The following is a 16,933-nucleotide window of genomic DNA, read 5'->3' as shown; positions in this document are numbered from 1 at the left end:
CTGGGCCCCAGTCTCCCCCTCTTATCTCCTCTGAGACTGACAGCTCCTGCCTGCCTTCCTTGCCCCTGAATCTCAACCGAATTTCTGGTTACATGCCAAAGGCTTCCAGGGAAACATCCTCAACTTCACCCTTGGGTCACACTTTCTCATTCAAGACCCTGGTGTTCTGAATCTGTGGGCCTAGTTCCTGGTCAGAGATGGCTGCCCTTCCATTATCCCAGGTTCCAAGTGAATGGATAATCCAAGAAATGGGACCATGTATGCTTAGTTCTTTTGAGTTTTCTCTGGGACAGACCACAGCATGAAACAGGAGAGCTAGCATGAAAAGTGGGGAGGAACATGGAGGCAGAGGGTGGAACATGCTCAGGGAAGGGGCTGGTGAAGGGAAAGTGGAGAGCATCTCTCACTTAACCACGAATTAGAGATGGATCACTAGGACCTATGGACCCAATGGAGGAGAAAGAAGGTTGGGGTGCCAGGGGAACAGATCAACTCTTCTCTTGGGATCTGGTCATTAACCTCTCCAAATCATCTTCAAGGCCTGGTCCCAAAGACGCTTTGATGATCTTCTGGTCTGAAGTTGAGCTCTAGAATTCACCCATTCTAGCTACAGAACACTTAAATCTCCACCTTCTAGAAGGTCTCTCCTGAGTACGTGGATGTGACTTTTATTTACCCTGTGATGTAAAGTGGTTCAGATAGGATAACTTGTGCTCCTTTGATTTCTGGTATGCTTTGTACCTGACTTCTAGGTTTCCCTTTCCAATTCTATTTCCTGCCAAAAAGGGGCTTTTAGAAGGAAGGGGAGAAGGGAAAGGACTGACCAGGGGGACCAGGACAAGAGACACCATCCTGCACATCTGAGAAGTCATCTAAACAAAATTACAGCAGGACCAATGATCTGTGATGGGTGAAAGCTGAAATACATGGGGAAACAAAAGTTGGAGCTTTTGACCTTCTGGATATATTAAACACTAGGAGCCCATTGCAAATCCAATCAAGTTAGATAGAGTTGTATACAGCAAAATCGAATAATCCACAGGAAATCAACCAGGTTACAAGATTACTGTATCTGGTTTCTAACTGAAGGAAAGACTAGGGGCTTTCTCAGTCAGGAGAGAGAGAGAATGAACAGGCACCATTTCCTGAAACCTGAAAAAGAGGGGACCTTGTTCCTCCCTTCTCCCTAACCCCCAACTCCCTCCAGCAATAGTATTGAGAGACAACTCCTTCCATAGGTATTCTGGCTCTGGGTTTCTGGACAACATCAGCAAGGTTCCTAGTTAATGGTCTCTAAATAGGAGCAAGAGGTAGTCCAGCTTGAGAAACCCTGAGAGGCTTAGCCTCCCAGTTTATAGATCTATCTCTCCATCCATCAGTCCATCCATCCGTCCATCCATCCGTCCATCTGTTTGTCTATCTATCTGTTTATTTATCTATCATCTATCTAATGACTAGATAAGCAATGGTCATTATTGTCTTCTTTATCTCATCTTTCTGAGAACTAGGAAAGACTTTATCTCCAAAACGACTATGGCTTCCCATTGCATTCAGGGTCATCTTCAGTTGTCCTGATCTATATCTGGCCACTGGCCACTAGTTGGCTCCAGAGGAGAAAGTAACTGATGACTCTGCATAACTCCCCCTCACTTACTTGCTTCTCGTGGCATCACTTCCCTGATGTCATGGTATTCGTAGAGAATGAAGGACAGGGGAGGCTAGGTGGAGCAGTGGGTCGAGCACTGGCCCTGGAGTCAGGAGGACCTGAGTTCAAATATGGCCTCACACAATAATTACCTAGCTGTGTGACCTTGGGCAAGTCACTTAACCCCATTTGCCTTGAGAAAAAAGCAAAAAAGCAAAAAATAAAAAAGAGAAGGAAGGCAAATATCAATTCATCCACATTTCATAATTTGGAAATTGGACTAGAATAATGGAATGGAATAGAATGGGTTCTAAGTTAGCTCCAGAATTTTTAAGTCACAGGATGGAGTCAGTGTTGTTCGCTAGATTCCCACAATTCCCTCACTCCCTAAGGTGCTCAACAAGCCTACTCACCTCAACCAGTAGTCTTTCTAATTTGTTGCTCAAATTACAACACAACCAGTGGGGCAGCTAAATAAGTATCCTGGAGAGAGTGCCAGGCCTAGAGTCAGAAGCACCTGAGTTCAAATCCTTACTCAAACTTTTACTGGATATATAATAATGGACAAGCCTCTTAACCCTGTTTGCCTCAATTTCTTCATCTGAAAAATGAGCTGGAGAGGGAAGACAAGCCCTCTAGGATCATTAACAAGAAAATCTCAAAGGGGCTTAGCTTCAGCAGAGTACCACAAAATCTTGTGCCCTCTCTCTTGCTTCTTCTCTTCTCTATTCTTCCCTTCTTTCCTTCATATATATGCACACACACTACCCATAGTGCCCCTAAAGCTTCTTGATACTAGCAATAGGTCTCAGATTGAACCCACTTGGTCTTTGTTTGGGCCCCAATTAGCTTAGAGCGAATGGAAATAGCAATTTTTTCTGCTCTTACCAGAGACCCTGAGGATGTTACCCTCTCAGATTGATTTTTTTTACTATGTTATAGAGAATATTCTTGGCCATAGGTTTTTAACCTGCTTTAATCACTGACAAACCCTGAGGGCCTTATCCTTCCAGTTTGTTTATGGGTTGTTTTTTTTTTTTTGGCAAAACAAAAGTGATCATTCTTGGCCTCATCTGTCTCTTAGCTACACTTAAATCACTGCATGGGCATTGTCTCCATCAAACCATGACTTGGGAAAGGCCTCACATTAAAATGCAGGTCTCTCATTGCCTCCAGGGATATTTCCATATCTGACCACTGGACTCACTTGGTTCTGGAGGTGAAAGTGAGGCAATAAAAATATATATCCTCTTTGATCCAGCAATACCACTTACTGGGTCTATACCCTTAAGAGATTATGAAAAAGAGTAAAAGCATCACTTGTACAAAAATATTCAAAGCTGCTCTGTGGTGGCAAAGAATTGGAAATCAAAGGGAATGGCTTAACAAACTGTGATATATATATATATATATATATATATATATATATATTTGTGTGTGTGTGTGTGTGTGTGTGTGTGATGGAACACTTTTGTTCTATTAGAAACCAGGAGGGATGGGAATTCAGGGAAGCCTGGAGGGATTTATATGAACTGAGGCTGAGTGAGATGAGCAGAACCAGAAGAACACTGTTCACCCTAACAGCAACCTGGGGGTGATGATCAACCTTGATGGACTTGCTCATTCCATCAGGGCAACAATCAGGAACAATTTGGGGCTATTTGCTATGGAGAATAGCATCTTGGCCAGAGAAAGAATTGTGGAGTTTAAACAAAGACCAAAGATTATTACCTTCAATTTTTTAAAAAAAATTCTTATTGTATGATATAATTTTGCTTTCTCTAATATTTTACTTTCTCCTCAAGGATATGTTTTTTTCCTCAACACATTCAGTTTTGATCAATGCAAAGCATGGAAATATGTAAAGATTATCAGATTGCCTTCTGTGGGGGGGGAGGAAGGTAGGGTAGAGGAAAAAGTGTAAAATTCAAAACCTTACCAAAAAAGAATAGGCAGAAACTACTGTTGTATATAATTGGAAAACAAATAAAATATTTATATAAAAATAAAGAATGTGTGATATCACACCTTCAACTATATTTTTAAAAAGATAGCTTTGAAATTTCCAATGAGATAACTTTGATTTTCCACTCCTGGTGGCTTCTGTCGATACAACAGACAATGTGAGGACACCAAAGAAGGAAATAGATTAACTTTTTGACATGGCCAGCACTGAGGGAGATTTATTGGCATAATTGGCATAACTGGCATTCATTGACATGTTATTTTCCTTTGCCTTATACTTCCCATGCTATAATAGGAATGAGTATTTTTATGAGTATTATCACTGGAAAACAGTTCTGCAACTGAATATTTGCCATTTTTTACGTTTCCTATGCTGGATTCAAGTGCAAGAATGAAAAGGAGATCAAAGAACATTTGGAAAAGACACTTTCTTTCTGGGACTCGGTTTCCTTAACTCAGAAATGACTCTAGAAGAGTTTTCTAAATGCTGTCCTCATTAGGAAGCAGAAATCGGAGAGAGACAAGTTAAAAACAATTGTGTAAAGAGATGAAATAAAAGTATCCCTGAACCTGTAGAAAAATTAACTATTTAAGGAAAAAATTCACTTGGATACTTAGAGGTTTATTGTTGAACTGAAATAGTTTGTAAATGTCTAGCAAAGTCTTCTTCAGAGCTAGCCAACATGAAGCCACACTGACTTCCCCAGTGCCCAGTGACATGTGTAGCTGTCTAAGAAAAGAAAATCAAATTGTTGAGAGTCAGGACACAGATGTTCTCTCAAAAGAATTCTAGTTTGGACTTTCTCCGAGCAGATGAAAGGTTAGGGTTAGGTAATCAGGGTCATGCAGTTGATGGTCATATTTTAGAGGCTTAGTCTTTTTAGACTTGGGCAGGCATATGTGGTCTTATCTTGTGCCTTGTGCCTAGGGGCAGGGCATTATGAATTCTTTACTGGGGAACAAATCCTTCCCAGAGGTTCAAAGACTTCACTACTATCAAATGATGATCAAATCAATGAAATCACTACTATGAAAAATAAAGGGCCTGAATATAACACTAAGGATTATAAGATCAGAACAACTATGAGGAATTCTTTTATCCAATTATCTGTACATTAAATTCAACAAATGCGGTGAAATGGCAGAATACTGATAAACATTTATATCGCCTCTCCTAACAGAAAAGGAAAAAGAATCTCTAAATAGACGTACTTTAGAAAAAGACATTGAACAGACGGTCAATGAAGCCCCTTTTAAGAAGGCATGCATTTGTGTTGCTTTGTTTAGATGCCTCTGTTTCTATGTGGTTCTCAAGTTGGCATTTCTTTTCCCATTGCTGCCATTTGCACAGCCTCCCCACTTATTTCTTTCCGACTTGACTCAGTTCATTGGAATGTGAACTTGGTGAGGGACTAGCATGTCATTTTGCAGCTGGCCCCGGTAGTTCCCTGGGGGTGGGGAGAGCCGAGAGACAGCTGTGGTTCTTTCTAAATGAGAAATTCACAGATCCCCCTCCCCCAGGAAGGTAAGAGCGAGAAGAACCCTTATGACAAGGCTTAAGGCTGTACTGCGAATTGGCCAGTTCAGTTTTCCTAAAAGAAGGTTAAGAGAATCCTTAAGAAAACTAATCCGGTGAAGAAAGGAATGCCGGTTACTGTAGCAACTGGGCTGTTGCTATAGCAACAGAGGCAGCCACAAGCTGTTGGGTTGATTAGCACCAAGAAGAGGGAAGGTGGGCTTTGTCAAAGAGCCTTTGGGGGAGGGATCCTGTGGAGTCGGGGACAGCCTGGGAGGGACTAAGGAGTGATTTAATGAATGAAAGAAGCTTGTATGCCGAAGCGAGTCTGAGGCTGCAGAGTTTTGGGCGAACCCTAATTTCTGAAATTAAGCTTAAGCAGTTTAACTGAGGCATCAGCTTGACTGGGGGTTAGGGTCTTTGTGTAAACTCAAAGGAACCTCAAAGAACTGATGTATAACTGAACCTGGTGAGGTAACCGGGAGACACTACTTTCTATAAGAATAAATACCAGGAGGTGGCTAGGTGGTGCAGTGGATAAAGCACCCGCCCTGGAGTCAGGAGTCCCTGAGTTCAAATCCGGCCTCAGACATTTAATGATTACCTAGCTGTATGGCCTTGGGCAAGCCACAACCCCACTTGCCTTACAAGAACCTAAAAAAAAAAAAGAATAAATACCAGGGGCAGGTAGGAGACACGGTGGATGGAGCCAGTCCTGGAGTCAGGAGGAACTGAGTTCAGGTTGGGCCTCAGACATTTAATGATTGCCTCACTGTGTGACCTTGGGCAAGTCATTTGATCTGACTGCCTTGCATTAAAAAAAGGATAAATACTAGACTAATAGAGACTCAATATAGAAATATAGGAAGTCTAACAATTTTAGAAGATGAATTACTTTAGCAGAGTGCCTATCTATACATTCCTTGCTTACAGGGGATTTGTTAATAAGGAACATTACAGAGAAAGGAAAAAAAAGGAGGGGGAAGGTTATAATATGTTTTTCTCTTCAAAGTTCCCCTGCTTCAGTTTCAGTCATGTCATACCCTTTGTGACCCCATTGGAGGTTCTCTTGGCAGAGTCATTGGCATGATTTGCCATTTTTTCTCTTGCTCATTTTACAAATGAGGAACTGAGGCAAAAAAGGGGTAGGTGACTGACCCAGAGTTCAGATTTGAACCAGAAGTTTTCCTGATTCTTGAACCAGAGCTCTCTCCACCATGTCCGAGTTGAAGGGAGGCACTTTCTTGGTATCCTCAGCCCTTAGCCTCCTGTTGGCTCATGCTAGGTTATTGCTTGCCTACTGAATCCTTCTCGAATATTTGAGGCCCTGGTCTGAGAAAATTGGAAGCATTTCTTATTTTCTGCATTTCTGGACGTCATACCAACTCTGATTAAGGAAGGAACCGCATTTGGGACCAAGGCTGGCATCTTGAGATAATGTAACTCCAAAACGCTCACTTTGATTTTATAATTTTCCTTTTCTAATTATTTTCGCAAGGCAACGGGGTTACATGACTTGCCCAAGGTCACACAGCTAAGGCAGTATTAAGCGTCTGGGAGCACATTTGAACTCAGATCCTCTTGCCTGCAGGGCCGGTGCTCCACCCACCTGGCTAGCCCTGATTCCATGGCTTTTAGAGGCGCCGGTCACTAGCATCCTAATGGGTGAATGGTTTTCCCAGAGCAATTCAGTGGACTTCGTTTCCGCAGACTCCCGTGGAAACCCCCCCCCCTCCGCCTGTTCTTTTGGCGTTGGGTGAATTCGGGGTCCAGACTCACGGCACAGCCCTGGGGCCCAAGTTCCCCCCTTTTCAGCCCCAAGGGATGGTCTGAGTTCAAAATGCCCCGGGCGGTGGGAGGCCGCCCCGGTGCCCCGAACCGGCCGCGGACAAAGTGGGATTCGCCTTTTGAACCCCAAGTTTCCCAAGAGGCTTTGCTGCCACCCCCTCCAGGCACAGCCCCCCTCAGGGAGCCCGGGGGCAGCCTCAGCGCTGACCAGCCCGGGGGGGGCTCAGCTGGGTGGGATTCGGGGGGGGGCTCCTTCAGGAGCTTCCTCCCATTGGCCAAAGCATGGCCTGTGGAGGAGGGCGGGGCTGGGGGCTGCAAGGGAGCCGGGCCCGAGGCCCTGGTCCAGGCTGCGGTTGGGGCATTGGGGGGCGGGGAGGCCTTGGGGGGAGCCCGCGCCCCCCGCTCCCTCCGCTGCCTCCCGGAGCGCGTGGTCGGAGCCCCCGGCCCTTCTGGGCCCCTCGGGCTCCTCGTCCTGCTCCTCAGATCGCCTGGTGAGCGTCCCCCGGCCCCAGCCCCCTCCCCAGTCGCCCCCCCCCAGGCGCCCCCTCCCCACGTTCCCAAAGTCCACAGGACCCAGGCGCCTCCCCCCCGGGCCCCTGGAAGGGTCCCCAAGGGCCGCTCTGCTCTCCGGGACCCCTCATTGGATGCGAGAGCCCGAGCTCCCCCACAGCCCCCCCCCCCCGGGTCCCTGGCTCCCATCTGCCTTTCGGGGTGCTCTGAGTCCGACCCGGCTCCTGGGCTGCTTTCTCCTGTCCCTGTCCAGGGTCCCTGATCTCCCTGCGTGGATCCCAGAGCCTCCCTGTGCGCCCCTCTCCCGCTTCCCCACCTCCCCTTCTCTGGGAGCCCCCCGAGGCTGAGTCCCTCCCAGGCTCTGCCTAGCCGCACCCTCCCAGGTCCTGGCTGTGTATAGATGATTGTGTGCGTGTGTGTGCGTGTGTGCATGCGTGCATGCATGTTCATGTATGTGCATGTGAGTGCGTGCGCGCGCGTGTGTGATGTGAGCGCTGACCCGGGAGCCCAGAGGCTGTGAGGGGCATCGTCCGTCTGAGGTTGCGAAGCCCCTTCTGCCCCTGGGGTCTCTGTAGGAGGAACGTCCTGTCCTGTCCGTCCTGTCGCTGCAGGGCCTGGGCCTTTCTCATCTAATTTCCCTGGGACTCCCCCCACCCCTTCCCCTTAGGTCAGTGCAAACACCGCTGCCCCTCTGAGTCCTTCTCCCTGCCCAGCTCAGTCTGCAGAGGACCAAGGCCTGGCCCAAGCAGGGAGGCGGGAGGAATGGCCCCTGGGAGCCGGAGACCCCCAGCCCAGGTGAGTGCCCGCCATCCACACACTTGGCCACGTCCCCTATTGCGGCCATATCCCCACACACAGGGAATGGCCTATGAGGCTGGCGGAGCCTCCTGCATGGAGCCTTTGCTTCCCGGCAGGCAGGTGGTGCAGTGGGTAGAGAACTGGCCTTAGAGTCCGGCCTGGGAGTCTGAACGTGGCCTCAAACACTTGCCACGACTGCACGACACCTACCCCTGACAACCTCACATCCAAGGCCCTTCCTAGTCATCCTGGTTCATGTCTGAGCCCTGGCCCCAACTGCTCTGGAGGGGAAAGTGAGGCCGGGGACCTGGAACAGCCCCCGTGCCCCACACGCTCAAAGCCAATTCAGCCGCCTGTCGAGGCTTCCCCTGCTTCATGTCACGGTCTTCTCTGAAAAAGGGAGGATGGACGCTTTCTTTCATTGCTTTATAAAAATAGGCGGGCGATGGAACGCAGCAGGAGCTCCCCGCCCCGCTCTCTGCTACCGGGGGCCAAGCAGAGTCATTCCTGCTGACCCCCAAGGACATGCACTTCCCTCCTTAGCCTCTGTTGCCCAGGGATCCTATCTCTGCCCTTTGTTGGCCCTGCCCAGCCCCCTCTCCAGGCACACAAAACCCGTCCCTTCCATTCTGGTGACCAGGGTCTCCTTTGTGACTGCTGAAGGCCCTGGAAACCCCTTTGCAGGGAGCCTCTTGTGTCCAGGCCTGGGGCAGAGCCCTGAAGCCCCCCCCCCAGGTCTTGTCCTGGCAGTACTGCTCTCAGAGCAGAGGGCTGGGGCTGCTCACGCCCTTCTGCCATCCCGGACCCCTTTAAATTCCTGTCCTTTACCTGTTCTCAGGCCCAGGCAGGAAAGATTTAGAAAGGCCCTACTCTGTGCCAGCACAGGGTTCAAGTCTTCAGTGGACACAAAGGAACAAGCCTGCCCCCAGGGAGCTCCCAGTCTGCTGAGATATCCTGGTCCCAACTAGCTGGGCCCCAACCAGCCCCATACAGCAGGGGGGGCAAGTCCTCTGAGAGTGAAGGCTCTGCCAGCTTCAGGGCCCAGAGAAATCCTTTTGTCAGAAGCTGAAACTTGAAGGGAGCCAGGAAGCGTGGTGAGGAGGTTCAACTTTCCAGACTTGGGAGAGAACCCTTGGAATGGCACCGTCAGGTGATGAGATCCTGGTCAGGGGTCAACCTAGAGGCCACTGGGCCTGGGGCTGACAGGAGGAGGGAATGAAGGGCTGGAAGAACGGAAAGGGAGTTAGACCTGGTCCTAGTCATGTACTGGGGCCCCCAAGGCCCCTCAGACATCGCCTCTTATTTATCCTGTTGCCAGAATTGTCAGGGTCCTTGCTGGAGCGAGGCAGCCAGGCAGGCTGGGCACCACGTTGGATTCACTCACGACTGACCAGCACCATCTAGTGGAGATAGGCTGAAGTGTCCTTCAATGTCCTGAATCCTTACACTTTTACCCAGATGTGTCTGGAGATTGTCTCCTCCAGAGGAGAGGTCTGGGGAAGGTCAGGAAGGTCAGAACGTAAATATCTATATATCAAAAAGAGGAATAAAAAGAAAGGATGATGGAAGTGTTCCTCGGCCCTTAACCGAGGATCTTTTGTGAGTCAGTTTTTAATGAACATTTGTTCAATTCTTAATGGGTAGCTTGGAGGCCTAGTGGATTGCGCTGGGGGTGGGGTGAGTTCACCTGGCTTCCAGAAGACTTGGAAGGACTTGAACTCACTGAACAGTGACAGTTTCCTAGAAGGCAGGACTTCGGAAGGAGAGAAAGGTGAGGTCCTGGGGTCCTGACTTTGGGTCTAATAGGAGGAAAGGGATGATCCTCGGGGACTCTGGGGCTGGAGGCAGGAGAGGGGATGTCTTCAGGACCAGGAGAACTCTCTGAGATGAGATCCATCTGTGGTTCTCCATTGGAGCTGAAATTGCTCTGCCTTCTGGAAGCCAAGAGGCCTGTGTCCCTGGGTCAGAGGGGAAGAGGAGAGAGTGAAGTAGAAGACCAGCAAGGGGGTAGGGACATTCCCTGTGAGGAAGACCAGGTTCCTGAGGACCTTGCCCAGGATCCCACAGGAGGAAAGGGCCCATCCTGGGGCCTCAAGGGCTGGGTAGGGCGGGGCTCTTAGGATTGGAAGTGCCCACCCCTAGTAGGCTGGCTTGAACAGGAGACCTAGGAGCTGAGATCACTGCCCTCTGCAAGCCAACTCTTCAGGTGGATGTTCCATTTAAGGCTGCATCCTGGATGGCATTGGGATCCTCCTGACTCCCCCTTCCTTTGGGCATCATTCTCCCCCTCTTACCTCCTGTTGAGCGTCCTCTGAGGCTGTCTGGAATATTTTTCCCTCCTAAGCCCAGCTCCTTCCTGGCTTCTCTGCTCCATATCTTACCCAGACTCCCAGTTATATCCCAAAGACCACCAGGGCACCACCCCCAACTTCACCATTGGGTCATACTTTCCCAACCTTCAGATTGTAAGGGACCCTGGTGCCTTGTGGCCCTGATCATAGTTCCTAATTAGAGATAGTTGTTCTGCCTTTATCCCAGTCCCCAAGTGAGTTAATAATCAAAGAAATGGGGGCAAGAATACTTGGTTCTTTGAGGATTTCCTATGAAAGTCAATAGCATAAAAGAGGATAGGAATCACTAAAAATGGGGAGGAATTCAGAGGCAGAGAGGGGTGGCATGCTCAGGGAAGAGGTGGTGAAGGCAAAGCAGAGAGTATCACTCACTTAACCTTGAATTAGAGATGGGATCACTAGGAGGTATGGACCCCATGGAGGAGAAAGAAAGGCTAGGGGCAGGGGGAACACACTAACTCTCCTCTTGAGATTCCTCCATGAACATATCCAAATCATCTCTGAGTCCTTTTCCCAAAGAACCTTTTGACCTTCTGTTGGTCTCTGGGTTGGCTCTGGAATTCACACATTCTAGAAGCAGAACACTTGAATCTGCATCTTCTAGATGGTCTCTCCTGAGTCTGCACCTATTCCTAGGGTGTGAATTTTATTGACTCTATGATGGAAAGAAGTTCAGATATGAAAAATTATGCTCCTTTGATCTTTGGGATGGTTTGTAGGTGATGGCCAGAATTCCCTTTGCAATCTTATTTCCTGTTAAAAGGGGTTTTCAGGGAGAGGGGGAGAAGGGAAGGGAGTGACCATCTTGTCCCACCATGCCTGAGAATTCATCGAAACAAAATCAGGATCAATGATCTGTGATGGGTGAAAATTGAAATAATTATGGAAACAAAATTGGAGCTTCTGGGTATATGGATTTATTAAGTACTGGGAGCCCATTGCAAATCCAGTTGAGACCAGGCCTCCCAGCTTGGGACCAGGCCCCAAATACAGAGGGGGAGTCAGAGTTGTACACATTAGTGGGACTATTTTCATGAAATAAACCAGGTTACAAGACTGTATTTTCTGATTTCTAACTGATAGAAAGACTAGGGCTTTCTGAGTTGTGAGGTAAGGCGAAGCCAGCTTTGACATGGCTAGCACAGAGAGAAAAAGGAATTGTTCATGGCAGAGCATTTTTTCTCTGACTAATATTGCCTCTGTTATGATAGGACTGAGTAAGAAAGTCAGACCATATTTATATTATCATCGGAAATCATTTTTGCATCTGGATAGTTGCCATTTTTTTTAAAGGTTCTGATGCTGGAATCAATCTTTAGATTGAAAACAGATGGAAAAGACACTTTCCTTCTGGGACTCAGTTTCCTTAACTCAGAAATATGAGAAATGACTTTAGGACAAGTTTTCCAACTGCTGTCCTCATTGGGAAGCAGAAATTGAAGAGATGATAGAACTAAGAATAGATTAAAAATACAATTATGAAAAAAGATGAAATAAAAGGATCCTTTAGCTTATTGCAAAATTAATGTTGGGGGCAGCTAGATGGTGCAATGGATGGAGAGAGCACTGGCCCTGGAGTCAAGAGGATCTGAGTTCAAATCCAGCCTCAGACACTTAATAAGTGCCTAGCTGTGTGACCCTGGGCAAGTCATTCTTAGCCTCATTGCCTTAAATAAATAAAAATTTAAAAAAATTAACTATGTAAAGAAAAAATTCACTTAGAAAGTTAGAGGCTTCTTTTTGAATTGTAATGGTCTGTAAATGTCTAGAGAAGACTTCTTCAGGACTCGTTAACATGAATCCACACTGATAACTCCATTGTCCAGTGGCATGTGTACCTGAGTTAGAGAAGAAAATGAAACTGTTGAGGTTCAGCACTGGACCTGGAAAGAATTCTGACTCAGACTTTCTCCAAGTCAAGATGTAGGGTTAGGGTTAGGTAATCAGGGGGGCAGCTAGGTTGCACAGTGGATAGAGCACTGGCCCTGGAGTCAGGAGTACCTGAGTTCAAATCTGGCCTCAGACAGTTAATAATTAGCTAGCTGTGTGGCCTTGGGCAAGCCACATAACCCCATTGCCTTGCAAAAAAAAAAACCTAAAAAAAAGTGGAATTAGGTAATCAGAGGGGCCTAATTCTACTTTTTTTTAAGGTTTTTTTTTGTTCAGAGAGCAAAGATGAATTTATCAGGTACATACAGATGAGGGACAAACTTCTGAGATAATCTTTTCAGGCTGGGGTAGGTATTTATTGTATTGTTTTATCTTATGCTTAGGGATTTACTGATTGCTTCCTGGTGAGCAAGGTCCTTTTCAGAGCTTCAGGGACTTCAAACTCACTAGTGTCGAAAATAAAGTGGTTGCATATACCACTAAGGACTGTGAAATGAAGAACAAGTAAAAAGAGCTATTTTACACAACTATGGAAGCAATACATATACCAAATTAGGTGAAATGATAGAATATTGACAAAGCTATAAATTGCCTTTAATAACAGAGGAGGAAATAGAATCTCTCAATAGACCTATGTTAGAAAAAACTTGAACAGGCCATCAATGAGCTCAGTATGGAGAATGTATGTGTTTGTTTGGTATGTCCAGATGTGTTGGTGTACGTACTGGTTGGCAAGTTGTCGGTTCTTTTCATTTTCCATTCTTTATTTCCAGAGCCTCCCTACCTGTTTCTTTGTGAACTAGATGATTGATATATCTTTGTAGTCTTGACTCAGTGATTCAGAATGTGAATTCCTGAGGGATGCTGTGTCATTTTGCAGTTGGACCCAGAGGTTACGTGAGAGTGGGGAGATCCTATAGACAGCTTATGGTTCTTTTCCTGTGAGGAAATCACAGAACTCTCTGAGCAAGGAAGGTAAGAATAAAGAGAAACTTTGTTACAAAGGTTAGTGCAAGTGAATAAGTAGTTCCTAGAGTTAACAAGCTAAATTTTCCTATGGAAATTAAGAGAATCCTTAAGAAAAGACCAAGGAGAAGTAACAGTTGTTATACTAACTAGACAGAAACTGGCCTCCAGGAGCTGTCCACTTGTTCAGCACCATGGAGAAGGACAGCTTTCTCAAAGAGCCCTTGGGGGAGTGTAGTTAGGTACCTGGGAGGGACTAAGGAGTGGCTTAATGAATGAAAGAAGCCTGTATTCCTAAGCATGGCTGAGGATAATTATAAATTTTGAAATTAAACTAAAGCACCTTAACCGAAGGCATCAGCTTGATTTGTCAACTCAAGGGAGCCTTAAGGAACTGATGAGAGCCTGGTGAGAGAATTTGGAGACATGACTTTTGATAGAAACAAATACTAGACTAATACAGAATCAATAAAGAAAAGGAATTTCTAGGGAATTTCTACAAATTTTAAAGGATTAACTTTTGAAAGAGTGTCTATTTGCTTAGATACATTCCTTGCTTAAGGGGGTTTACTTGTAAGGAACAGAGAAAGAAAAGGATTACTTTTGTCTCTTAGTATAGGAAAAGGGTGGGGAGGAAATTAAAATATTTCTTCCTGCCCATAGTTTCCCTGCTTCAGTTTGAGTCTTGTCAAACTCCTTGTGACCCCATTTGGGGTTTTCTTGACAGAGACAATGGAGTGCTTTCCCATTTCCTTCTCCAGATCATTTTACAATTGAAGAACTGAGACAAAAAGGGGGTGTCTGACCCATAGTCCCACAGCTAATAAGTATCTAAGTCCAGATTTGAACTCATAATAATGAGCTCCTAATTCCAGGTCAAAGTGCTATCACTGTGCCAGATAGTCTCTCCTTGAGGGGTGGCACTGTTGAATCTTTCCTTGTATTATTAGCATTTAGCCTCCTGCCTGGCTCATATTAGGTTACTGATTCCTTAATAAATGCTACTTGAATTAACATGTTTGTGTCCCTGGCTGAAGACAAATTGTGACATTTTCTTATTTTCTGCATTTCTAGACTTAATACCAATTCTAGTCAAGCAATGAATGCCATTTTAAATCAAGGTTGGTATCTCTTGAGACTATTATGACTAAAAGGTGTGATTTTATCATTTTCATTATCATTGGACAGATCAAAGTAACTTTGATTTTATAATTTTCATTATCAATGGTCAGATCAATGTAACTTCTTTATTGATAAATGATTTCCCCAAAATCCCTGTAGGACAAAAAATATAAAGTGAAAGTGACATAAATAAGGCCACATTTAAAACATGAAAGAAAATTGAGAAATGACAAATTCAGTTGAATTCCTATCTGAAGAATCTTACATTGAACATATACTTTTATTCATTTGAGGCCAGAGTGATTGAATTCAGAGAACAGAGTCCTAAGAATCCAATTATATTCTTATTCCTACAGCTTTTAAATTTATGATCTTAATACCAAATTTTAATTCCACTTAGCATGAAAATATAATCTGAATGAACCATCCAATTATCAAATGGGAGAACACATCTGACTTTTCATAAAATTTTGATTAGGAGAAAGTCCAATGAAATCTGCTTTTTAAATAACAAACAGTATACAATTCCAATTTTCTCAAGAGGCTTTGCAGCCAATTCCTCAGAGCAGGGGAGGGAAGCGTGGGGGAAGAACCACTCTCAGTGATGACTGGTGGGTACAGCCCAGGTGGTTGTTTATATTTTTCTTTCATTCTCAAAGAAGACCAGGATATCAGGGAGATGATGCTGTGACATGCAAGTGAATTGGATTTACATGGGGCAGCTAGGTGGTGCAGTGGATAGAACACTAGCTCTGGAGTCAGGAGTACCTGAGTTCAAATCTGTCCTCAGACACTTAATAATTACCTAGCTGTGTGACCTTGTGCAAGTCACTTAACCCCACTGCCTTGTAAAAACAAAAAAATTCTCTGATTTGGATTTACAAGAGAGGGTGCTTTCCAAAGTCAACAGACTTACTTTCTCCTCCAGAGCCATCTGGGTCCAATGACCAACTATGGATCATGATGAATGGAGATGACCCCAAATACAGTCAGTATGAAACCTTAACCTTTTAAAGCTAGGTCTTTTCCCAGGCCATCTGTGTTCTGTGTCCATCCAGCGATTAAGTATATGCAAGAAAGATATGAGGCACCACTTTTGTTTTGTTCAAAAAAAATTAAACTGGGAGACTAAAACCCTCAGGATTTCTCACTGATCTAGAAGGTAAGAAAGAAATGCAGCCAAGAAAAGCCTCTTTAACCTCGTTTATAAAGAAATCAATTTGGGAGAGGAAGACCCTCAGGGATTCTGACCAATGTAGGAACAATTGCTGTTTCCATTCCCTCTGAGCCAATGAAGACCCCAAAATGACCCATCTGAGATGCTTTGTTGGTCAATCAGCATAATTGAGACCATATCAATAATAAAACTACAGAAGCATATGATTATCTCAATAGATACTGAAAGAGCCTTGGACAAAACAGAGTACCCTTTCCTATTAAAAACACTAGAGAGCATAAGAATAAATAAAGTTTTCCTTAAGATGATAAGCAGTATCTACTGTAAAAATGAGATTTCTTTAATCTATATTTCTGATAAAAAAAATTATCTTCTCAACATCTATTTAAGGTTCATAAGTCTGAATGTCACTTTGAACCCTCCTCAAGGTCTGTAGTCTCCAGGTTTCCATCTGAAGATTGGCTAGGTCCATGTGCAACAGCCTGGACCGCCTCAAAGAGCATCTACTAATTTGACTTTCCCAGGTGTGTCAACAATTCGACAAAGGCCATCCTGAGAAGGCAAAAAAACCTGGTCGTTCTGTAAGAGACTTACATAACTTTATACGTATGACATTTTGGAAAGAGAAAAATCCCAATATTGTATGTCCCTATGATATATCTGTTAACAACATAACACATCAAGTCAGAAGTCATGGTACTAATTGGATCTTTGTCAGTTCTGACATAGAACAGATCTTATGGCTGGGTAAGAGCATCATAAAATAGTCATTGACATCTTTATATACTAATGTGTAAACTGATTGGTTCACCATGCAAACCTTAAAAATGTAGGGTTAAAATAAAAATGTCAAAAGATGTAGGTGAAAGGTGAAGTTTTCTTCCCTGGAATTACCTTAAACCTATAGGTGGAGGAGATCTGTCCAAGATGACTACCCCAAAAGAGAAAGAGAAATGGGAATACTTATCCAAAAACAAAAGATAGAGGAAATCATGAACTTCCTTGGTGACTTGACTAGGGAAGTTGTACAATATTAAGTCACCCAATTGCTCCTCAGAGATAATCATCCTTATTCAATACTATTTGAAGAATTTTTATTGTGAAGCAACATGAGGGCAACATGTCTTCCTGAGTTTGTAATTAACATAGAGGCAGATATATTCAAGGTAAAAAGGAAAGGATGTATATAGAAATACAGGGAATGA

General features: G+C 44.9%; 1 protein-coding gene across 6 annotated transcripts in view; it reads left to right on the top strand.

Annotated features, from left to right (window-relative positions):
- The window catches only part of LOC141511838 (uncharacterized), an 84,986-nt gene that overhangs the window by 24,197 nt on the left and 43,856 nt on the right, over positions 1–16,933 (top strand). For 5 of the 6 annotated variants that reach the window (XM_074220856.1, XM_074220862.1, XM_074220880.1 and 2 more), the window contains exon 1: positions 8,187–8,219. The exons of the other annotated variant lie outside the window; for it this stretch is intronic. In XM_074220856.1, coding sequence (XP_074076957.1) covers positions 8,187–8,219 — 33 coding nt within the window. Of the gene's footprint in view, positions 1–8,186; positions 8,220–16,933 lie in introns of those variants that run through there. 6 annotated transcript variants of the gene reach the window in all.

This window comes from Macrotis lagotis, chromosome 1 (assembly GCF_037893015.1).
Source record: "Macrotis lagotis isolate mMagLag1 chromosome 1, bilby.v1.9.chrom.fasta, whole genome shotgun sequence".
NCBI lineage: Eukaryota > Metazoa > Chordata > Mammalia > Peramelemorphia > Peramelidae > Macrotis > Macrotis lagotis.
The sequence above is the reverse complement of the archived record's forward strand: the minus strand, read 5'-3'. Positions and strand labels throughout refer to the sequence as shown.